The 25,032-nt window shown below is 34.2% G+C and overlaps 1 protein-coding gene and 1 long non-coding RNA gene across 2 annotated transcripts; both read left to right on the top strand.

Moving 5' to 3' along the window:
* Positions 1–13,241: 13,241 nt before the first annotated feature.
* On the top strand, positions 13,242–13,827 carry LOC138874436 (uncharacterized). Its single transcript, XR_011401416.1, has 3 exons — positions 13,242–13,327; positions 13,458–13,565; positions 13,767–13,827. It is a non-coding gene; the product is annotated as an uncharacterized lncRNA (long non-coding RNA).
* Positions 13,828–17,263: 3,436 nt separating this feature from the next.
* Positions 17,264–18,462, top strand: LOC104244131 (uncharacterized). Its single transcript, XM_009799456.2, has 3 exons — positions 17,264–17,331; positions 17,506–17,712; positions 18,006–18,462. The coding sequence occupies exons 1-3, from the start codon at positions 17,274–17,276 to the stop codon at positions 18,413–18,415; spliced, it is 675 nt and encodes a 224-aa protein (XP_009797758.2). The 5' UTR covers positions 17,264–17,273; the 3' UTR covers positions 18,416–18,462.
* The last annotated feature ends 6,570 nt before the right edge of the window (positions 18,463–25,032 follow it).

The following is a 25,032-nucleotide window of genomic DNA, read 5'->3' as shown; positions in this document are numbered from 1 at the left end:
TCAGTGGATTCCACATGAATCTCAGAATTTATTAAATCGTGGATTTCTTCATGAGGTTCTTTCGTAGTGTCATTTTGATCATTTGTTTTCCTTTTTCTAGGATTTCGATCCTTGGAACCTAATGGTCTGCCACGTTTTAGGCGTGCTTTTGACTCATTAGCTATGACACTAGAAGATTGTCCAATAGGGACATCAATACAGATTGGAACATTCTCTGCAGGGATATGTGATTTTGTTATCCTTTTCAAATCCGTAAATGCGCCTGGCATTTGATTTGCTATTCTTTGCAAATGGATAATCTTTTGCACCTCTTTTTTACAAATAGAGGCACGTAGATCAAGATGAGATAATGATGAATTTTTCCACAAAAATTTCCGTTTGATTTCACCAACTTCTCCCCTTAATTTTGGGAAAAGTGTCTCATCGAATCGACAATCTGCAAATCGAACAGTGAATAAATCCCCCGTTAATGTTTCAAGATAGCGAATAATGGAGGGCAATTCAAACCTAACATATATTCATAACCTTCTTTGGGGACCCATTTTGGTGCGATATGGCAGTGCTACAGGCACATATACTACGCATCCAAAAATTCTTAAATGGGATATATTAGGTTCATGACCCAAAACTAGTTGCAACGGGGAATATTTATGATAGTTTGTCAATTTGAGACGAACTAGCATTGCTGCATGCAAAATGGCGTGACCCCAAACAGAAGTGGGTAGCCTCGTTTTCATGAGTAACGGTCTTGCTATCAATTGTAGACGTTTAATTAAAGACTCTGCAAGACCATTTTGAGTGTGAACATGAGCTACAAGATGTTCCAATTTTATCCTAATTGATAAGCAATAATCGTTAAATGCTTGGGATGAAAACTTAGCAGCATTATCAAGTCTAATAGACTTAATTGGATTATCGTAAAATTGTGCCCGTAATCGAATTATTTGTGCCATTAATTTTACAAACGTGAGATTGCGAGATGACAATAGGCACACATAGGACCATCTAGAAGATGCATCTATTAAGACCATAAAATATCTAAACGACCCACTAGGTGGGTGAATAGGTCCACAAATGTCCCCTTATATACGTTCCGAAAACGCAAGGGACTCAATTCCAACCTTTGTTGGTGATAGTCTAATAATTAACTTGTCTTGATAACAAGAAGTGCAAGAAAATTCATTATTTAAAAGAATCTTTAAATTCTTTAATGAATGCCCATTTGAGTTTTCTATAATTCGTCTCATCATAATTGATCCAGGGTGTCCCAATCGATCATGCCAAAGTACAAAAGTATTGGAATCAGTAACTTTTTGGTTTACGGTAGAATATGCCTCAATTGCACTAATTCTTGTCCAATACATGCCATAAGATAAAGAAGGGAACTTCTCAATAACCTTCTTTTGGCCAGAGACATTCTTGGTAATGATGAGATATTCAAGATTATTCTCATCTATTGTCTCAATATGATATCCATTTCGACGGATATCTTTAAAACTCAACAAGTTCCTCTTGGACTTGGAGGAGAACATTGCATTCTCTATGATAAGTATTGTTCCCTTAGGCAGAGTTATAGTAGCTCTTCCAGAGCCTTCAATTAATTTACTACTACCAAAAATTGTAGTAACATCTACCTTTCACATATTTAAATGAGAGAAATATTTCTTCTCTTTGAATATTGTATATGTCGTACATGAATCAATTAAACAAATATTTTTACAATTAAACTTTGATACAAGTTTGTTTTGTGAGATATCCATATTTTCTTCTCATTGTTTGACATACAAAAGAGATATATGAATAAATATTAGTATTTTCAGAGATAAAAGAAAAGAAACAATTATAAGTATATGCATCAAGCTACGTTTCTTCTGTATTTCCATTTGAATGTATATCAATAACTAATATAATAAATATAATATAAAAATATAGATAGGGACAAACAACTAAAAATACTTAAATCTATTAGTAGTATTATATTGGACTCTATATCATGCACGTACTAACATTGGTTTTGCTCCATTTCTTTGGTAGGACTTCTTTATCATATATTTGACAAAAGCATTAGATTTTGGGAAAAACGATGAGAACTATGCTAAAGTTGTAACTTAAAAATTGTTTGGTGGTTTACGCAAGTTACACTGAGACAAAAAGTATTTTCAGTCACTTTGATACTCGGTGAATAGTGGTTAATAACAACTCAAACAAAGTGATTCAGATGTGTAAGCTATTAGCAAGTGAAAATTTTAAGGTAGTTTTCCATATCCTCAAACAAATGGACACCATTCTTGTCAAGAACTATATTTAATCAAAACAAACTAACATTATTTCATAAAATAAATAATACTAATGACTACTACTCATGTAAAAAAAATTATGATTACATGATATTTATTCACTAGCTACTACGAATAGGAAAAATAAAAATTAAACTACTTAATCTTCTTTAACCACGGATCTATCACTGATCAAGTGGTCTATTTTTCCATCAGGGTGCTCAAAAAAGTCTGCCACATCTAAGTGGGTGATATCAAATTCATTGTCATAGACAAAGTTAGCTTCAGGGCCTTTATTCTTTAGAGATGCTTGATAAAGCTCAACCAAATGTCTTGGTACACGACAAATATTTGCCTAATGGCCTTTTCCACCGTAACAATAACATTCGGTTTCTGAACCATTTGCCTTTGGTTTCTCATCTTTCCCTTTCCACTTTTGGTGGTTATTTTCCTTTGGGGGGTGATTAACACCAGGAAAATTTCTTCCTTGTCCACGGCCACGGCCATGACCATGACTACGAATAGTGCCACGGCCTTTTCCACGCTTAGCATAATGGGAATACACCTCATCCACTCCAGGGCAATGGTGTAGACCCAGTGGATCGATTTTTGTGATTTCACATGAGCAAGTCATTGTTTCGCTCAGCCACAAGGAGAAGAGAAATCAGCTCAGAGTACTTCTTGAAACCTTTCTCTCTGTACTGCTGTTATAGAACCATATTGGAAGCATGAAACGTTGTAAACGTTTTTTCAAGCATATCATAATCAGTGATAGTATTTCCACAGAGTTTCAATTTAGAAGTAATTCTGAACATCGCAGAATTATATTCAGAAACAGACTTAAAGTTTTGGAGTCTAAGATGAGCCCAATCATATCGTGCTTGTGGAAGAGTGACCAACTTTAAGTTGTCATATCTTTCCTTTAAGTCATTCCACAAAACAAGTGGACCTTTGACTGTGAGATATTCTATTTTCAACCCTTCATCAAGGTGATGACACAAGAAAATCAAGGCCTTAGCACAGTCTTGGGTGGATGCTTTAGTTTGTCTTTAATGGCGTCTCCAAGACCCATTGCATCTAAATGGATTTCAGCATCCAACACCCATGTCATATAGTTCTTTCCCGAAATTTCAAGGGCAACAAACTTTCTTTTCATAATATCAGTCATAACTAAAAGAGGAGAAAAGTTGTACCTTAATCTTCTTGAGACGGTAGAGTCTCGTGCTGATAACGTGTGATAAAACAATAAAAGTAGAAGAACAATATTGCAGAGAAAGAGAGAGGAAATTCTTATTGAATTTTGGGATGATTTATAATGGGGTAAGACCCCTCTATTTATAGGGGAAAAATGACTTAGCCACAAAGTAAAACTTTCTACAAGATAAACATTCACTCTAAATAGAATGAAATAGAGGAAATTCTGTTTTTTGTTTTTAAAAAAATATCCACGCTTCACAAAAGTTTACCATTACATTAAAGTCTGGTGTACAGACTACAGTCCTTAGATCACCATAGTCTTGGACTTTTGGAAATGAAAACTCCCATACATAATACACATCTTTGCCCTAAAGGAAGGAATTGTATGGAAAAAACCTTTTAATCAACAGAAAAACAGCCTTTGGAGGACTGCATATGCAAACAATAAATAAACCAGCACTAGTCGAGTGACTTTGTACTTAATTTTACCAAGAAAACTAGATGCATCTTCTATTTATATCAATTTGTGATTTTCCGTACTATATTTTATATGCCTCGTTATTAGCTACATAATTTTATACTCCAATTAAGAACCTGAAATTTTCAGTAGGCCAACCTGACCATGAACGATCTTTATCAAAATTATTTTGCCTCCTAAAGGGAGTATATTTCGTCTCCATTGACTTAATATTTTTTTTTGGTGCGAATGAAGGATCAAAGATTTATTAATTACTAATATACATCATACACAAATTTAGCGTGAGTTTGGACTACATTATATTCAATAGAGTTTAAATTATATATATTGTTAGTGTAAAGAACTTTTTATATTATCCTAAAAATTCTCTTGACTTAACTTTCTAGCTTGTAACATGGTCAAGAAGTAGCAAAAGCGACTTCATTAAAAATATATCGGACAACTAAGATATTTGATTTCAGCAGATAGATTTGTTCAGAAAAGCCAGCAAGTGATGGATACTTGATTCAGTAAGCAAAAATTACGTAGTTTAATCAATCGAAAGTATACACGATAATTATGATATTTTATTTGGCTTATAAATAAATTACTAGGAGTGTTAATGATTCGATTCGGCAGGCTGTTTTATAAAATTTATAACATATCAGTTTTTCAATTACTTATTTCGTATAATCAAAATTAGACTTTTCGAAATCGTCCCACTCAACTCAGTTTCTCTTCGGTATTGGTCGGCTCGACTAATTTTTTGTATTCTTTTAAATATCATGTAAATGTTGCTAATAAAAGTTAGAATGCGATAACATATCTGTATACTTGTATAGGACTTGGCAAAATCTATAAATATTTTACTATTTATAAGGTGATGAATCAAGAAAACATGAAAAATGGTCAGAATAGAGATCCATTTTACTATTATACAACAGAGTAAAAGAAATTAAGCAAAGATAAGAGAAATATAAATCTCACGAGTAAAAAGATATTAATCAAATTGTGATTCAAGAATAGAGTTTATAGAAGATTAAATATTCAAAAAGAGAAATCTAAATCATATGAGAGGAAACATATTCAACTCATTGTAGTTTTCTACTCACAATCGCAAGAATATCTTGTGTCCTGCTACTCAATATGTCCGAACTAATTCCGTTTCAATAGGAGTATCAGAATAGGTTTGAAAGTTGGAATTTTGAATTTTAATTATTTGTTGGCTTGTAATTACTGATTTCATAATCCAAGGCCCAAGGAAAATATTTAATGGTTTATAATTTTTTGAAACTTAATATATAAAATATATTTTCTATATGCAAATTGATTTGCTACGATTCGATACTTTTTCATAAATTTAATTTAAAATCTACTAATTATTCACTGCGATTATATATTTATATAAATCTATACGATTTTATCAAGAGAAATCTAATAATTGGTTCGGTTGATCGATTTATAACTAACATAGCTAAGACAGATTAGATCGTTAGTGCACAATTAGGCAGTTAGTTAATTCCTTCACACACACACCCCCTCAAGCTAGGAGCTATGAAGATGTTCTTCATGCCTAGCTTGGATAGCAAATAATGATGTTGAGTGACACCCAAGCCCTTAGTAAGAATATCTGCATGTTGCTCTAAAGAGGGGAGATATATTAGATGAACGAGCCCAAGTTGCACCTTCTCGCAAATGAAATGACAGTCGATATCAATATGTTTTGTGTGCTCATGAAACATAGGATTAGCAGCAATTTGAATTGCTGACTTACTGTCACATAGCAAAGAAACTGGTTGTTGAACGTGCACTCCTAATTCCTCAAACAAACTAGTCACCCATACTATTTCTGTAAATGTTGATGCCAAGCTTCGATACTCTGCCTCAGCTGAGCTTCTGGATATAGTAATTTATTTCTTCGACTTCCATGAGATCAAAGAGCTCCCAAACTTAATCAAATACCCAGTAATGGATCTCCTAGTGTTTGAGCAAGATGCCCAATCTGCATCACAATAGGCTGTAACCTGAGATGAAGCATCTGCATACATTAATATCCCCAAGCCTGGAGACTGCTTGACATACTTAATCACCTTGATGGTAGCCTCCATATGGGATGTTTTAGGACAATGCATGAACTGACTTAAGTACTGCACTGCAAATACAATATCTGGTCTAGTCATGGTTAGATAGAGAAGTCTCCCAGCCAACCTTTGATAAGCACTAGGATCATGAAGAACTTTGTCATCTTCAATCCCAAACTGAGTGTCAAACTCCAATGTTGTAAGCTTCTTGTTCACCTCCAAAGGTGCCTTGAGTGGCTTTGCACCTGAGAGTCCCATGTCTGATATGAGTTCTAATGCATATTTTCTTTGATGCATCAGAATTCCCTCTTTGCTTCTAGCAAATTCAATTCCTAAGAAAAACTTCAACTCCCCCAAGTCTTTGATTTTAAAGACTTATTGTAAGTACTCTTTAGTCTCTTGTATTAAGATGGCATCATCTCCTATGATTAACAGGTCATCAACATCAACTAAGACCACCACTATTTTCCCTTGAACCTTTCTGGTGAATAAGGAATAGTCTAAATGACTCTGACAAAACCCAGAAGCTATCAATGCAGATGTTAACTTGATGTTCCACTGTCGAGAAGCTTGCTTGAACCCATACAGTGATTTGAGTAGTCGACAAACATGATGTTGTCCTTCACAAACAAATCCTTGAGGCAACTCCATATAAACTTCTTCAGTTAAATCACCTTGCAAAAAAGCATTGTAGACATCCATTTGATGAATCTCCCAGTTATTCATTGCTGCTAGCGAAACAACAGTCCTCACTGTTACCATCTTGACAACAGGTGAGAATGTTTCTTGATAATCCAATACCTCTCTTTGGCTATACCCTTTTTGCGACTAACATTGCCTTAAACCTTTCCACTTCACCTGTAGCTTTGTATTTAATCTTGTATACCCATAGACAACTAATGGCCCTCTTTCCTGGTGGCAAAGACATCACTGTCCATGTATTGTTGTCTTGCAATGCCTTGATCTCATTTTGCATTGCTTCTATCCATCTGTCATCCTTGATTGCTTCTGCATAATTCTTGGGCTCAATTTCTGCAGAGAATTTGGTGATGAAGCTTTGATACTTGGAGGACAAGGAGTCATAACTAATGACATCTGAGATTGGGTATAAACAAGCATGTACTCCTGACTGTTTATCAGTCCTCACATAGTCTTTAAGCCAAATAGGTGGCGTAGTTGTTCTCCCTGATCTTCTTTCAGGCAATGCTGTTGTTTGATGTTCTTCTACTGCTCCTGTGTGTCTAACTGAGTCTGTCACATCTTCATATGGGGAATGAAAATCATGGTTCTCTTGATCAATATTTGCTGATGCACCTTGAATTTGCTGTGAAGTAGAATCTGCAGCATTATGATTATGTAGAATGTTTCTACTTGCAATATCTAACTCATCCACCACACAAAACCTTTTCAAGCTTGTAATGTCAGGACTTTGAAAGTTTTGCTTTTCATGAGTATCCTGGAAAGGGAATATGCTCTCACGAAATACAACATCTCTACTAATAAAACACACTTTATTAGACAAATCAAATAGTTTGTATCCTTTATGATGAACTCCATATCCTAGTAACACTGATTTCACTGCTCGTGGACCAAACTTGTCCTGTTTAGGCAAAACAATTGCATAATAAAGCCAGTCTATCACCCTCATGTGAGCCAAAGAAGGTGTCATACTGTACAATGGTTCAAAATGTGATCTACCTTTCAAAATAGTAGATGATACCCTGTTTATTATATATGCTGCTGCCTCAACACATGTGCCCCAGAATCGAATTGGCAAATTAGACTGGAATCTGATTGCTCTTGTTGTTTCTAAGATATGCCTATGTTTCCTTTCCACCACTCCATTCTGCCGAGCAGTGTAAGGATAGGAACTCCGATGCAAAATTCAATGGCATGTAAACAATTCCTTACAAGTTATGTTAAAAAACTCAGATCCATTGTCTGACCTGAAGATTTTAATCATCTTTCCAAATTGGTTAAGGATCATTACAATAAATGTTTTGAGCAACTCAGATACATCAGATTTTACTCTCATTAAGAAAATCCATGTCCACCTCGTATGATCATCTACCAATGTCAAAAAGTAATTCATTCCATTATAGGTTGGGACCTTATAAGAGCCCCATACATCCATGTGTATCAAATCAAAAGGTTAACAGAGAATAGCAATCTTGTTTGTCTAGACAATGGATACACATCACAATGCTGTAGATGAAAAACATCTTTATTTCTAAAACTAGAAATCTTTCTAATAACTACCATGGGCACATGGCCTAATCTCCTGTGCCAAATCTCAGGTTCTTCCATCTGTTCCACTGTCATAGCCTTTGCTCCATTTATTCTAGCTTTCTTATGGTGTGTCCTTAGAATGTACAAATCATCTTCCCTACTACCAGTCGCCTTCACTTTCCCAGGGCAAAGATCCTGAAATATGAAGTGTTCAGGAAAAAACATTGCACAACAATTCAGTTCCTTGGTCAATTTAGACATTGACAATATATTGAACTTAAAACTTAGTATACAAATTACATCCTTAAGGGTATCACCTCCTTCCAAAGGACTGTTTCCTATCTTGGTCACTTTAGCAGACTCTCCTGTGGGCATTTGCACATTTCCAGCACTTCCTACTTTACCATCATCCAACAACAAACTTTTATATCCTGTCATATGATTCATAGCTCCTGTGTCCACTATCCAATATATTGCATTATCTTTAACAAGAAAACACTTACCCGCTAAGTTTGCACTTGTTTTAGATGTGGAAGCCTTGCTAAGCATGTTGAGCAACATATTGTATTGTTCCTGTGTGATCATTGGAGCAGCAGTGTTAGTAGAATTGATGTTTCCTTGATTGGTTGCATTAGTCTCAGGTTGCATAGAATGTCCATCCACCACATTAGCTCTGGCCTTGGACTTAAAGCCTGCATGATATCCAATCAGCTTGTAGCAGTTTTCCTTAAGATGACCCTTCTTGTTGCAGTAGCCACAATGCATCAGCTTGAAACATCCATCTCTTGTGTGACCCTTTCCATTACAATAGTCACATTCCATACCCCAACTTCTCTTCTGTTTAGATACATTATTTCTGGCTGTGAATAATGCAGCTGATTCCAGTGTTTCAGTTGTGACATAGTTACTTCTTGCCACAAGCTTTTGGCTCTCATCTTGAACAATCAAGGCATACACTTGATTCACATTAATCACTTTGGATTTCATTAAGATTTGACTCCTTGCCTGACTATAACCTTCATTCAGTCCCATTAAAAACTGTAATAGGCGCTGATACTGTAAATGCACTGCAAAATCTTTTGATTTCTCATAGTCACATGAAGGAGGTGGCATCACTGAGTCATATTCATCACATAAATCCTTCAACCTTGAATAGTACACTGACACAGACGATGTTCCTTGCGTTAAAGTAAAGATCTCCTTGTGAAGAGAATACAAACGTGATCCATTCACTTTATTGAACCTCTCTTGCAATTCCTTCCAAACTAGGAGTGCATTAGAACGAAACAGAATTCTACTTAGCAATTCTTTGCTCACGTTTCCAGTAAGCCATGAGACTACTATCGCATTACACCTATCCCACTGATGTCCTAAAGATGGTCCAAAAGTATCCCTAGTGATTGTGCCATCAATAAAACCTAGCTTATTTCTTCCTAGAAGCGCAACTCTCATTGCTCGATCCCACAAAGTGTAGTTTTCCATTCCTATAAGCTGAATACCAACTGATAAGGACCCAGGGGCATCAGAAGGATGAAGATACAGGGGATGATTGTGATCAATCACCACCGGAGCTGGAACAGAGGTTCCTGAATCGGATCCATCCTCAATCGTCATGATTATTCAGTAACAAATTCAGTCAATTACAGATGAAGAGAAGAATATCCAATCAAAACAGAAATCAGAAACAAAATTTATCAATTAAATCTAGGGCTTGCTACAACTCAGATCAGAAATCGTTTTCTTACAGAATTGTCAATAAATCTCTCGATCGTCTTCAATCCGCGAAGAAAAATCCTTAGATGTAGCTGACGAAACCTCGCTCTAATACCATGAAGAAACTCACAGAGATTCTGATCGATATTGAAGCAGAGCAAACACAAATGAGGGAAAAAGAACGCATGCAGAGTTTTGGAGAGAATTTTCTGTTCATTATCAATGGAACAGTAGTACAAATGAGCTAATTACACACACACACACACACACATATATATAATGCTAGCTAGTGCCAGCTGTCTAACTAACCTCCACTACTTCCACTACCAACATAATTAACTAATAACTAATTACACTGCACTAACTAACATAACTAAGACAGATTAGATCGTTAGTGCACAGTTAGGCAGTTAGTTAATTCCTTCACAAGTCGGTTTTAAAATGCATTTATACCCCTGTATTTAGATTACGTATGTGAATTCTTCTATTTTCAAGCATTAGTACATATAACTTTTTAAATTCAAATATAACAGGGTTGATTAAAAATAAATTTATATTATTAAGAAGCTTACCAAAATCATTATGGATTTACTTTCGCAAGCTTCACATTGTAAGTTCTTCTACATGTGCTTGTACTAGTAACTTGTTAACATGTAAATGTCTAAAATATCAGAATCGATGCAATTTAGGCATGATTCTAATTGCAACGGTAAAATAAGTCATATTTGTTTAATAATTAATTCTTAGACCAAATTGACATTGTTGATAATGGTAATAGTTACATGGATTAATTATGATCACATCTACAGAAGTATTAAAAGAATCTAACAGATAACCATATCACTACAAACAACTATTCAAAAATTGGCCAAATTTTTATAAAGAATTGTCCTAATGTGGTGAATGAAAATCTATTTTCCTACTAAAAGAGTAATCTGTCAACTAATTGCATCCAAATCTTCAAAAGGCACCTTTTCTCAATTTTAGCTATATATATCTCCCTATAAACCAGTCCTCAAACCACACTGTTTTTCAATATTTTTGAGTCCCTTGAGTAAATTCTCTCCTTTTTTCTTGCTTATAGAGAAAATGGCTTCTTCAGGAATTAACAACTGTCGTGATTTAATTCCTTATGTCCCAATCAATTTTTCTAAAATCGGGGTACGTTGTCTTTCAACCAAGACTATTCTTTCAAAAGTGATTTTTTTAAGTGTTTCCTATAAATTACTTAGATCGTTTGGACAATTTTTTTGGGAATTATTTTTCTTAGAAAAAGTTTTCTTACACAATGAAAACGGTTTTCTTGGTTTTTCTTTTCAAGAAATGGTTGCAAAATCAAACGTCGATTGGCATTTTAGAGAAAAACATAGCAGGAGTTGTTATGAATTATGTAAATTAATTACTGTTATAAGATTTAAATAAGACCAAATTCTAAAGAACTTGATATAAATTTTAATAATTATTTTGTAACTTTTTATGCATCCTTTACAGGATGAAGAGAAACAAAAACCTCATGATATCACAAAATGGGTGTTAGTACCATCTGGAGAATCAAGTCATCCACTGGAGGATGTTGCGATAACAACAGTAATACTACTACAACTTATTCCTTTTCGTTCTCTTGCTTTGTGCTTTACCTTTTATTATCTTATACCTATATATGTTGCGATATTAGCTTATAGAAAACAATTTTAGAGGTGCATATATAGATTTAATTTTGACAAATTCTGTCACAATCTTTATGCCTCATTTTGGGTTTGATTTTAGAGAACAAAATTTTGTATAAATCCAAAGGTCTTTATTTTTATTTTTTCGGAAGTATTTTTGAATGTTTTTTCCCAAGCCAAACAGGAATTGATTTTTTGGAAAAGAAAAAACAAAAATAGCAAAGGAATTGGCCAAAATATTTTCTCTTTTGTTTTTTTGCATATATTTTTTGTCTGTCAAAAAGATGGCGAGCAATCACATTATTATAATTTCCCCGATTAGTGTTTATTTTGATCAGATAAACAAGCACATGATATATCAGATCTAAAACAATAGTAATTTCAATTTTCTATGTTATTAAAAAGAAAGATAAGAATAGATTTATTTGTAGTTAGGGTTCTTTTCTTCTTTTACATTGTCTTTGTTAAAGCGTGGTCCTAACATTAACGGCTAGATTTGTTTGTGGAGTTTTATCAAATACTAATGCAATATTACAAGAATCTAACAGATTATCAAAATGACTAGTATGCCTTAATGATGCAATCTACACATTTGTTATTTGATTTAAAATGGTCTTAAGTAAAAACAATAATTACACTGTTTCCGTTATAAATAAAGTTAATTGACCACCTAAAGGTCATAAGTGCAAGCACATCTAGTTTAACCACATTTAAAGGTAAATTTGTCTTTCATTAATTCTTAAGATACATCTTACGTATTCGCTTTTGTATGTATTACCCCTCATATAAAAAACTTAAGGACACTTTGTGCAAATTTTTTTTTTGGTCTTTTTATCTTTGTTAAATTTTGTAGAAATTTATTCTTCAAACTTTTTTTCTCTTCGAGGTAAAGTTAGAGGTAGATCCAAGATTTTAATTGTACTTAGCGTACAACATATAAATAAATTCTTTATTGTAGTATAAACTTGAGTTGAAAGTGCTGTCAAAAATGTATTGTGCCCATAATAATTTGATTATGAAATTTAATGAATCGAACATTTTTAGTTCACATCATGATAATTTCAATTTATGTTTATTCCAATATGTAATAAAGATGTGTTTTTACAGCTCGCATCAACTTCTACACCACAGGAACCACAAGAGCAGAATTCTCTCCATCTGATATCTCAAGCGATTGACCAAACAATGGTGACTCGGGTATGATGATTATTATTATTATTATTATTATTATTAATAATTTTTTTTTCTTTGCTTGTTGTTTAGTGATGTTACTTTATGATCTCAGATTTATTTTTCCATTGACATTTTGTGCGATGATATATTTATTTATTACTATCATTTTAGTATATTATTTTTCGCATTCTCATACATATTGTCACAAATCAGTAGAGAGCCAAATTTTTGGTATGCTTAGACATTTACCGGATGTATTTTCACAGTTCTTTTTCTTAGTTTCTTAATTAGTTTGTCTATTACACTAAAGGACTGAGAATTAGGGCTATCATTTTCCAGATAATTAGTGTCTGTAGCAATCAAATATCTTAAATTACAATTTTTCTATTGCAGAATGAGCCTGTAACTCCTCAGCAACTCACTACGAGGAAGAGAAGGTTGGTTAATGCTCAAGTCCTAGGCTACACTCCTGTTAGCTTCGTAATTCTACCTTCAGAAAGCGAAGCTACCACTTATACAGTAAAATTGAATAAGGTTAGTCCATTTGGTTTTTAAGATTTTTCCTGTGTAAATTTCAATAGTTCAAGGTTTTTTCTTACAACTTTGTCATATTTATAAGACAACTAATGTTGTTAAATACTTTGTTATGTACTCTGAATTATAGACGGGAGAACAACCAAACGATCCATTTGGACTCAATAGCAAATACAATGACATACTGCATGGATGGACTGCTGAAACAAGACAACGTCCAAATGGACATTGCGATATGGTAACTACGTGTATTGTTAGTGCATAGAACTTAATTAAACTTTTATTTTAATTTGCTGGTTAAATCTTGATCCTAAAAACTAGACATTATAAACAGAGATAAGTCAAGAAAATGAAGAATGAAGAATCAAACTTCTAATTTTATACTAATAATATTGTACTTAATAATTGCAATCTTAAGAAAAACCTTGTTGTGTTGCAGTTTTACTACCATGAGAAAAGAAATGCTGAATGCCGGTCTGTGGCGGATGTAAGAAGGTTCATATTCAAGGGTTTCGAGAAACTGAAGGTAGAAGTAGATCCAGAAACCAATGAAGTAAAAGAGTATAGGGTAAGCTATTAATTTTTTGACAAACATAAACTTTAAAGAAATTTCTTTATTATATTGTTACACAATTCTTACAACAGCATTTTGATTAAACTAAGGTTGAGAAACACACCAAGAAAAGAAAAGTACAATCTTCAAGCTCAGGGAAAGAACCTGCAGCAAAGAAACAAAAGGGCAGTAGTAGTGTACTGCCTGTTGGAAGTGAAGTGATGGCGACCGAAAAGCCTGGTGCGATTGCATACAACAACCTCATGAACTCAGATAATCAACACAAAGAAGAGAATGTAGCAAGCGAGTTTGTCGTAAGTTGTTACATTAAATTATGAGTTATTACAAGTAGAGTTTAAGTTATCCGTAAAGGCTCGTTTGGTACGAGAGACAAGGAATAATTTATTCCTGGATTAAATTTGAGATGAGTTTATCTCACATTTGGTTGAAACAAATGGCAGTATAATTAATCCCGAAAATAGTTATCCCAAGATTGTAGTATTATTTTTATCCCTATAGGAGGGTTGAATAACAATTCCGGAATGACTAATTCTAGGATAATTAATCATGAGATAACTTATCTCTTAACCAAACGACCCTTAATTGTAAAGAAGTTTTACCTCATAAGGTCACTTTAAGGTTATATATAGGTAAGCCTTCTGAACCTTGAAAATAAGACTGCAATAACAGGTAATTAAGGTGGCTTAATGGTGCAAGAAATACTTACACCGGCGTCGTGAATAAATTAAACTCTTACAAATATTGTTGGATTTTTACTTTACTTTATGCTTATAATTAACACTATGTTAATTAAACTATAGGTCGGAGAGGCTTCGGAAACACCCTCCAACAAAAGAAAGTTAGAATCTTCAAACTCGGATAGCAGCGAATCTGCAGCGAAAATTCAAAAGAGCAGTGCTGAAGAACCTATAATAGAAAGCAAAACCACACCAGAGGAACCATATAATCGTAGCAATTTTTTAGTTATAGCATACAACAATCTTACTAACCCGGGTAATCGCCACAAGAATGCGGATAAATCCAAGAAGGTTCATTCAAAGGGTAAGCGGTTTTGCTTCCTTAGTCTTTCTTGTACACGTACTTTGTTTAGTCTACTTAATCTATCTAAATGAGCTTGGTTGGTAGGGTCGAGGAGTAAAAATCCTTCGAATCGTAAGAGATTTTATAAGCCATCGTCCTCCAACCTCCCCGCGGATCCTATCCCCGTGCCATCGTTGTTTCAAATAGGAGAAATTGGAAGATCTAAGAAGTTGGATAGCGTTGAAGTTGTTCCCCAGAAGGAAGTGGACAAATTAGAAAAAGAGTTGCAGACTCAACGTAATTTCTTTGTGAATACTACTCTTAAAAACTAATGCATTTGATAAGCCACAAAAATTATATTTCAGTCAAGTATGTGAAACGGGAGATTTGGTTTTGTAGTCATTTACAAATGTTATTTTAGTTATATCACCATTTTTCGTAAGAGATCAGTAAAAAATAGCACAGAAGACCTTAAATAAACCACGCACACAGGAATTCTAGTTTGTGTTATATTTTCATCACCAAAATTATTAGCTATATTAATTGATCATTACCTTTTGCTAGTTGTATTAATTAACGAGTCATCAATTTTTGTAGTGAGTAAATGCCCGAGTCCTTCAAAACTTGAGAAGTTCGACAAGGCTTCTTCCTCTAATGTTTCCATTGATGCTCTCAACATGCCACCATTACTTCAAGAAGAGAAGAGTGAAAGCTTTGCTGCAAACTTGGATTGCTATGAAATTTTTCCCCAGAAAGAAGCAGACAAAGAAAATGATGGTGCCAAGATTGTGCAAGGGAATGCAGATGGGTGGAAAGAAGATATCCACATAGTGGATTTGCGCTTGGTAAAAAATAAGGAGTTGCACATTGAAGGTAATTTCTTTGTGAATGCTACTTTTAAAGATGCATTTGATAAGCCACAAAAATTATTTCAGTCTAGTACGTGAAACTTCACGGGAGATTTGGTTTTTTATAGTCATATTTACAAATATGATTTTAGTTATATCACCAATTCTCGTAGGGCAGCCCGGTACACGAAGTATCCGACATTCTCTTAGGGTTCAGGGAAGGGCCACACTCCAAGGGGTGTGATGTAGGCAGTCTACCCTGATGCAAGCATCAGCGGCTGATCATTCCACGGCTCGAACCTGTAACCTATAGGTCACACGAAAACAACTTTATCTTTGCTCCAACGCTCCCCTTCCCACTTTTCATAGGAGATCAGTAAAAAATAGCATAGAAGACCCTAAATAAAACACGTACACAAGAACATTAGTTTGTGTTATATTTTCATCACCAAAATTATTAACTATATTAAATGATCATTTTCTTTTGATAGTTGTATTAATTAATGAGTCATCTACTTTTGTAGTGAGTAAAGGTTCAAGTCTTTCGAAACTTGAGAAATTCGACAAGGCTTCTTGCTCTAATGTTTCCATTGATGCTCTCAACATGCCATCATTATGTCAAGAAGAGAAGAGTGAAAGCTTTGCTGCAAACTTGGATTGCTATGAAGTTTTTCCCCAGAAGAAAGCAGAAAAAGAAAATGAGGGGTCTAAGATCGTGCAAAGGAATGCAAAAGGTAAAGAGGTTTCTGCATTTGAAGAGAAACGTGAGGAAGAAGTGGTTGTTGGCTTGGCAAAAAATGAAGAGTTGCCCACTCAATTCCCATATACTGAAGGTAGTTTCACCATGCATGCTCTTCACAAACACATTCTTCATTTTTTAGCGCAAAAGAAAATATGTTATATAGTAATATGCATCAAGTACTATTATTTGCATTTTGTTATTTTTGCACAATCAAAATCATTAGCTACAAGGGATAACCTTTTTTTTTCCTTTCAAATCGAAGGGAATTTTGGAATGTCTGCAAATTTTGATCCCATTGAAGCTGCTCATGACAAGAATGCAGACAAAGAAGAAGAGGGGAGCAAAGCTATTCATGAGAATGCTGATGAAGAAAAAGGTGAAGAAGAAATGATCGTTAGCCTGGCTAAAACTGATGCGGTGGCTGCTGAGTTTTCTCTATTTGAAGGTAATTTTGCCCAGAAAAAGAAACTATGTTATATATTAATATGCATCAAGTACTATTATTTGCATTCTATAAGCCACAAGAACTATTTAATTAGTGAATGCATCTATTATAGTATTTGTTATATATTTTTTACATAATCAAAATCTTTAGCTACAAGGGATGACCTTTCTTTTTTTTTCCTAACATAATTAGGGAATTTTGGAATTTCTGCGAATTGTGATCCCATTGAAGCTGCTCATGACAAGAAAGTAGACAAAGAAGAAGAGGTGAGCAAAGCTATTCATGAGAATGCTGATGAAGAAAAAGGTGAAGAAGAAATGTTCGTTAGCCTGGCAAAAACTGATGCGGTGGCCACTGCGTTTTCTCTATATGAAGGTAATTTCGCCAAGAAAAACGGACCTTAACAAATGCATTAGATAAACCACAAGAATGTGAACCTTCGGCGTACAAAACAGCACACAATCATGTGCTAGCAAGATAATTATAGGTAAATCTTTATGATAACCATTAACTGATGACCATTTCTTTTGTTTTCCTTACAAATCGAAGGGAATTTTGGAATATCTGCAAATTTTGATCCCATTGAAGCTGCTCATGACAAGAAAGTAGACAAAGAAGAAGAAGAGGGAAGCAAAGCTATTCATGAGAATGCTGGAGACCAAAACAATTATGTAGTAGAAGAAAAAGGTGAAGTAGAAATGATCGTTAACCTGGCCAAAGCTGATGAGATTGCCGCTGAGTTTTCTCTATATGGAGGTAATTTTACCTAGAAAAACTGATCTTAACAAATGCATTAGATAAATCACAAGAATGTGCACCTTCGTTGTAAAAAAATAGTAGATAATCATGTGATTACAAGATAATTATAGGTAAATCTTTATTATACGCATTAACTAATAACATGGTAAAAATGGTATCGTAACTAATTTGTTATCACAATTTTAAAAGACATTGCGCTAGTGTAACCTTTTTTAACACGGTCACGTATATAACTTAAATCCATCTGATGGTCATATTTTATTTTTGATATGGGGTCATGAAATATGCAGGGAATGACAACCAGGTTATGTGGGGCCCACACACATTATTTGAACTTGGAGGAAATAGTGGAAGCATTGAAAACTTTGATATGCATGAAGTTGTTCCTCAAAAGGAAATGGACAAAGCAAAAGAAGGGGCCAAAACTGTGAATGAAGCTACAGATGGAAACAAGAGTCAAATTCCTGGAGAAGACAATGCTTCTAAAGAAGAAAGAAAAGTTGAAGAAGATGTTGCTCAAACCTTGGTCAACATTGATAAGTTCGACATATTCTCACACCATGAAGTTAGCTTTCTTGATGACCAACACGTCGAGGGATTTTACGATCCAAACGCCTATATACTCAGTCAGATTGAGCATAATGACTTTGGGATTGAGAATCATGAGTTGCTTTTTAATCACGGTTTCAAGCATCTTTGATCATTTTGGAACACCGTTATGTCTTGGTTTTAAGTGTTCGTTGCTATGATAATATTTATGTTGTTTTCCTTTATAAGTCCAGTGTACATTATATTTGTTGAACAATTGTTTAATTCCATTTTGACATGGAAATTTGATCATGAGTTTGGAACACCATTATGTCTTTGTTTTAAGTGTTCATTGCTATGAGAACATAAATGTTGTTTTTCTTTTTAAGTCCAATCCACATTATATTTGTTGAACAATTGTTATTAGTTCCGTTTTGACATGGAAATTTGGTTTAATGCATGTATGATGCAACTGTTCATGTTTTGTGTTACTTTGATCTCACATACAACTACTTCAATTGCTGCCAGCGCTTTAGCGGCCCGGGTAAACTTTTTTATTATGAAGTGCATGGAGACTATCGGTGCCTACTCCATGGTGAAGCAAGTAAGGCACTTGGTTTAGGCCTCCAAAATTTGGGGATCTCATTTTTAGCAATAATAATTTTGTAGGTTATAAAAAAATATTGAGTATTTTTAGTAAAAAATATTTTTTTTTCATATAAAAAGAATTCCCTTCTCTTATAAGATTGTATGCTTACTCTTTTATTTCTTTCTTACTTGTTTTCTTCAAGAGTTTAATAGTTTAACAGTTCAAAAGTTTTAGTGGTAAAAATTTGAGATCAATAGATTATGAGAATTTGAAAAAAAATACTATCTTAATCTTGAATGTACTTTAAAATATAATAGTCGATCTAATATTGATGGTTTAAACTTATTTTCGAAACTAATAGTGTTAAAGAAAATAGTACAATTAAAAAATAACACTCTAATAGAGATATTCAATCAAATAAAAGACTTGATTCTTTTTAGAATGCTTATATTTCTTATAAGTAATGTTAATAATTTTTATATCAGTTACCTTTTTAAGAAAAAAAATTAAAGTAACAAAATCTTACCTAAGATCAACAATTCTCAAGAAGATTAAATGAGTTGCTATATTATTATTCGAGAAAACAATATTAGAAGGTATCGATAATAAAAAAAATTACTTAACAACTTTGTATCTAAAAAAGGAAGAACAATAAATTTTTTTTGGGGAAAAAAAAAGAGGTTTTTGTTACAAAATTAAGATCAAAGTGATAATATAAAATAATAAAATAGACAAGAAATATAGAGAGGAAAGAAAACTTTCTTATTTCATCAAGTATTTTTCAAGTGCATTCAAGTGTATAGTAGATGATCCCCAATTAAGGCGGTATTCTGGCCTGGCTCGAGACCGGCCCAGGACAGCGAGCCAAACGGGCCAAACGGGCCGGTTCAACCGGGCCTGGGCTCTAGTGGTGCAAAAGCCCGTGGTGGGCCGGTTCAACACAATTAGCCCGTGAGTCCGGGACCGTTAAGCCCGGGACCGGCAGGCAGGCCTGGGCCGGTTCAATCGGGCCCAACGGGCCTAACAGGCTCCAACGACTAATTTTAAAAATTTTTTTTTTTTAAAAAAGACCAACGGTCAGATTTTTAAAATCTAGCCGTTGGCCTTCAAAATTTATCCGTTGGGCACTTTAAAAAATAGCCATTTGGCCCCCAAACTTTGCTTTAACCCCAAACTTTTTATAATTACACTTTTTCCCAATTCTCAACTATAAATACCCCCTCATTCTTTCATTTTTACTCACAAATTCATCAATCTCTCTCTAATTTTCTTCTATAATTGCTTACTTTATTATTGCAATTTTGTGAAAAAATGTGAAGTTGGTGAATTGAAGTATTCAAGTCTTCAACGATATTCAATTTTCAAGAAGTTGTTCGTCAATTCGGTAAACTCGTTCCAACTCTTAAGTTTTAATATTATAGTTTTGTTAGTTTTATTTAGTATAATTATAATTAATATGACATTTTCTTTGAAAAATATTTTTGGTGGTAAGGGTAAGGGAAAATCTAAAATTGGTGAATCTAGTAGCCAAGCTACTACTCTTTCCCCGGCTCCCCGACCTAGACCTGTTACCCGTCCTCCTCCACCTATTATTCTTGATAGTGATAACCCTTGTTTTCAATTTTTTGATAGTCAATTTTGCCATGATGTTGCACCGGGTCAACAATTAAATGAAGAAGTTATGAATGTTCTTTATCCTAATGAAACTATCTTTAAAATGATGAGGAAAATGATGATTTAGATGAAACGCAATCGGATTTAGATGATACACCTACTTGTCCTGTTAATAACCCAACTGATGCCCCGCCTGACCCTCCTGTAGTAACCCCTACTTTTAATAGACAACCTTCTAAACGGCCCGAAACATCTTTTGTTTGGCATTTTTTTACTCAACTAAGAGAAAGAAATAAGGCTAAGTGTAACACTTGTGGGTCTCAACTAGTTCATAAATTTACTGGAGACCGTAGCGGTACGGGTAGTTTGACTAGACACATATTGAAACACCCTAGAGATAAAGCTAGATTTTTTTACAAATGAAAGCTGCGCAAGAGGGGACAAGTGTAGATAGTGCGGTTAACCTTAGCACATAGACTGAAAGGTCAGACACATCAATGCACAGTGAAATAAGTGGCGATGATATCGCAGAAGAAGATTCCCAGCCAATACAACTGTAAGTAATATTATCCGACAAAAACATGGACAAGGTGGAAAATTTCCTCCAACAATTGAATGATTTAGACAGAAGAGGACTTTGACTAAAAACTGCCAAAGACCCCACACAACAGTAAATACACTGTTCTCAACAGTAGAAACACTGTATAGGGACCCATATGTGGGACCCAATTTACTATTTAAAGATTCGTTATGTTTCTTTTTTTCTTTCTTTAAATAGAGGAGCTCTTCATTTGAAGAGGCAGATTGGAAAACCCCCTCTCTCTCTAAGAACTCTCTCTCTCTCTCTCTCTCTCTCTTGTAAAGACTTTTAGCTTCTTAGCTTCTTCATTTTGTAAATCAGTTGAAGTAAATAAAGTTTCGAAGTTCAGTTCACCATCTTCAGGGCCTTGCATCCCGGCCTTAAAGGTATTTGTTTATTTTAATTTTTATAAGTATTTAATTACTTTGTTTCTCTCCCCAGCTGTGACTATGTCCGGCTAAACGGATTCATATCTATGTTGAAGAACTAATTTCTCTTGCATATTAACCATGACGAATCCAGACTCTTTCAAAATATAAAGAAATTTTAATATATTTTCTTGGCTTGGTTCCAAGATTGTGGTACAGTCGACTCTGGTACTACTCTTATTGGCTTTTCCTTAGTGGATACGTCTAGCCAGCTGTGACATTAAAGCCTGCTGAAGTTGTCAAAATGTCTATCCCTTTCACAGTTAGAACTGCTAGACACATGGGCTCAATAAGAATATGTATCGGACCTAGACAGGCCCCTTGCTTGGGTAAAAGGATAGATCCTTCCATACAGTCATTAAAACTATAATAAAATTCCCGTATATTTTGAATCTTTACTGGTCGTGCGGACTACCGCCAACCTTCAAAGGTACTGAAACAGCTAGATCTGGATGGCCGTGCAGACTACCGCCCAGCATATTAGCCCTAACAATTTCAAAGGTATTTGATACTTCTTGCAAAACTTGCAAAGGTGATATTTGTACTTGTGATGATAACGAATTTTATAAATTGCAATCACAATTTCATGATTTGAATATGAAAACTATTACATCTAATAATGTAATAGAACTTTTAAAAGAAGTTACCGATGAAAAACTTCGTGAAAAAATTATTAATTTAGCTGCAAGTTCTAGTTCTAGTAGTTCAAAACCTTTTGAAAAATATAAGAACGAATTTGAATATTTTGCGCCTTATTCTTTGTCTGAAATTAATAAACGACTTCATAAGTCCAGTACACCTAGCAGAGATGCTTCTTTTGATGATTTGAAAATTGAAATTGAGAATTTGAAAAGAGATATTAAGTCTCTTAAACAAAATCAAATGATTTGTGATCACCAGATTACTCAAATTGAGAAAAATAATTCTCTAACTGATTTTTCGGCTAACGGAATTTCCGAATCTTCAAATGAAAAGGGAAAAGAAATTTCTGATCAGATTTATTCGATTAATGAAAATTCTGATATGTTTTTAGGAATGATGCAGGTTGTTACAGCTCATAAGTGGTACATTAAATGTACTATCTTGATTGATAATACTTTCTCTCTAACTGATGTAACAATGATTGATAGTTGAGCAGATGTAAGTTGTATCCAAGAGGGTATTCTTCCTACTAAATATTTTAAAAAGACCACTCATTTGGTAAATCTGCTTCTGGTCATGCTTTAGATATAGAGTGTAAATTACCAAATATATTTTTCATGAGGGTGTATATATAAGGGTGTATTATGTGTATATATAATTATATATTGCCTTATGTATATTATATATCTAATACATATAAACTATATATGTATTAGATATATAATATATATATATATATACTATATCAAATTTAAACACAAATCTCATAAATCCTTGAAGGTCCAGAGGAATTTCCGTTGGTGGTGGTGGAAAAGAAGCTTGTTCATCACCGCTTCCGGGCGAAGTAGCATACTGCGCAAGTTCCGCTAGCATTTCTTCATAAGCTTCATCTATCTCCGGTTGTGATTCTGCAAGTCCAAAATTTCTTCTTTCCGAACGGATCCAATCTCTGAAGAGTACTGATTTTTCCAAGCTCTCCCTCATAGACGCTCTATGATCACCGATTTGAAGTCTCGCTTGACTGAATGCGCTCTCTGATGCCACTGTTGAAGCTTGAACACCTAAAATATCTCGAGCCATCCTTGAAAGAACCGAATAGTGTTTTTGTTTGTCCTTCCACCATTCCAAAACATCGAAGGAGCCATCAGGGTTCTCTGATTCAAGTCCCTGCGACAAATAAACTTGAAGCTCATTTAGTTGTGAACTGTCACCAAAATTATCACCTTGAGAACCCCTGAACTCCGTCCAAGAACTAAGGGCTTTTAGGCCCGCAGTTCTTTTAGATGCTTGCGAACTAGACGAAGTAGGAGTTGGAACATTTGGTCTAGCTTGATCTAAGGCAAGTTGATAAGCATTATAAATAGTTTGAGCATTTATTTTAATTGAGGCTTTTGCATCTTCAAGTGTAGCAAATTCCTCAACTGAAAGTGATAAAGCGTTATAAATTTTTGAATACCAAAAGTGAGGACCTCCTAATTTTATTGTAGGATTTAACAATGCAGCAACACCAAAAATGGGGGGTGGGGGGGATAGGGAAAAAATATTTTTTAAACTTAACTTTCATAAAATTATTAGCTTCTTCATAAATTACTCCACCCTCTGAAAATTGAGTAAATAAATCTACAAGTGCCGCAATATAAACTAAGTTAGAAATAGTAGGATAATATTGGCCAGATAATTCATTTGTAGCAATATGAAATTGTTCTAAAAAGTCTACAAGCATTTTAACATTACTCCAATCTTGATTTGTAAGGTGCTCATCATCATCATCATCACCATCACCTACACGAGCATTATACGTTGCACTTATTGGGTTCTTATATTCATATGTAACAACTAAACTTTCATACATGTAATTCCATCTAGTCGGACATGGTTTAGGAACCTTTCTTTCTCTAAGGCCAAATTCATCACATTTTTTAAAATAGTCTCTAAGTCTACTTCTACGGTTTGAATAAAAAAGCCAATTAAGAGCCATTTTAACCTTTTCAATTTCTACATTTAAAACTTTCATACCAGCACCGACGATTAAATGGTAAATATGACAAATACATCTAACATGAAAAATATTACTAAATGCAGGATTTAGTGTAGTTGTAAGCAAGCCTATAGCATTAGTGTTACTAGAAGCATTATCCATTGAAACCGACATAATTTTATCTTTAATGCAAAAATATCTACAAATATCTGCAACTGTGTTAGCAATAAACTTACCTGTGTGGCGTGAATTAATTATTCTATAAGCAATAATGCGCTTTTGCATTATCCACTCCTCATCTATCCAATGACTTGTAACAGTTAGATAATCACAGTCATTACCACTTCTACCAATATCAGTAGTAATAGCAATGCGACAATCTATATGAGTAAATAAATAGCGCAAATATTGTTCATATTCATGTTTATATTTATAAATATCGCTCTTTACGGTTGCGCGAGGCCATCCTTTATAAGTAGGATTAAAAACTCTTCTAATATAATGCACAAAATGAGGGTTAGAAGGAAAACTATAGGGTAAGCACATAACAGTAACCATTTTTGCCAATTGGTGATTCCCAGATTTTAATAAGTACTCATGGCCACTGGGGCAACTGTAAGTGCAATCATGGTTTAATCATCAATAATCAAGCAAACATATTTAATAGAATTTATCCAACGCCTAAAAATACCCACGGGAACAACACAACAAAGAATTGAGACCCAAACCAAATAGAATTTCTCCTATGTTGTTAAATCTTCATTCTTTCAAAAGAGTGTTTGGATCACATTTAAACTCTTTGGATTACTTCCACGCTATTACACCCGAAGTTTTCGTACATGAAAGTATGTCATAGGTGAATTGATGAAAGCTCGGGAATGAGATTATTTTGAGATTATAAGTATATTCTATTTCAAGCAAGTGATAAGTAAATTCGTGAAGGTGAGAGGGTAATCAA

This window comes from Nicotiana sylvestris, chromosome 8, assembly GCF_000393655.2.
Source record: "Nicotiana sylvestris chromosome 8, ASM39365v2, whole genome shotgun sequence".
NCBI classification, from domain to species: domain Eukaryota; kingdom Viridiplantae; phylum Streptophyta; class Magnoliopsida; order Solanales; family Solanaceae; genus Nicotiana; species Nicotiana sylvestris.
The sequence above is the reverse complement of the archived record's forward strand: the minus strand, read 5'-3'. Positions and strand labels throughout refer to the sequence as shown.

Bases quoted from the DNA above. Each gene is read 5' to 3' on its own strand.
- LOC104244131 (XM_009799456.2), top strand. From the start codon at position 17,274: ATGTTCGTTAGCCTGGCAAAAACTGATGCGGTGGCCACTGCGTTTTCT. The intron at 17,332-17,505 runs GTAATTTCGCCA...TACAAATCGAAG, and splicing joins TGCGTTTTCTCTATATGAAG to GGAATTTTGGAATATCTGCA. The intron at 17,713-18,005 runs GTAATTTTACCT...TGAAATATGCAG, and splicing joins TGAGTTTTCTCTATATGGAG to GGAATGACAACCAGGTTATG.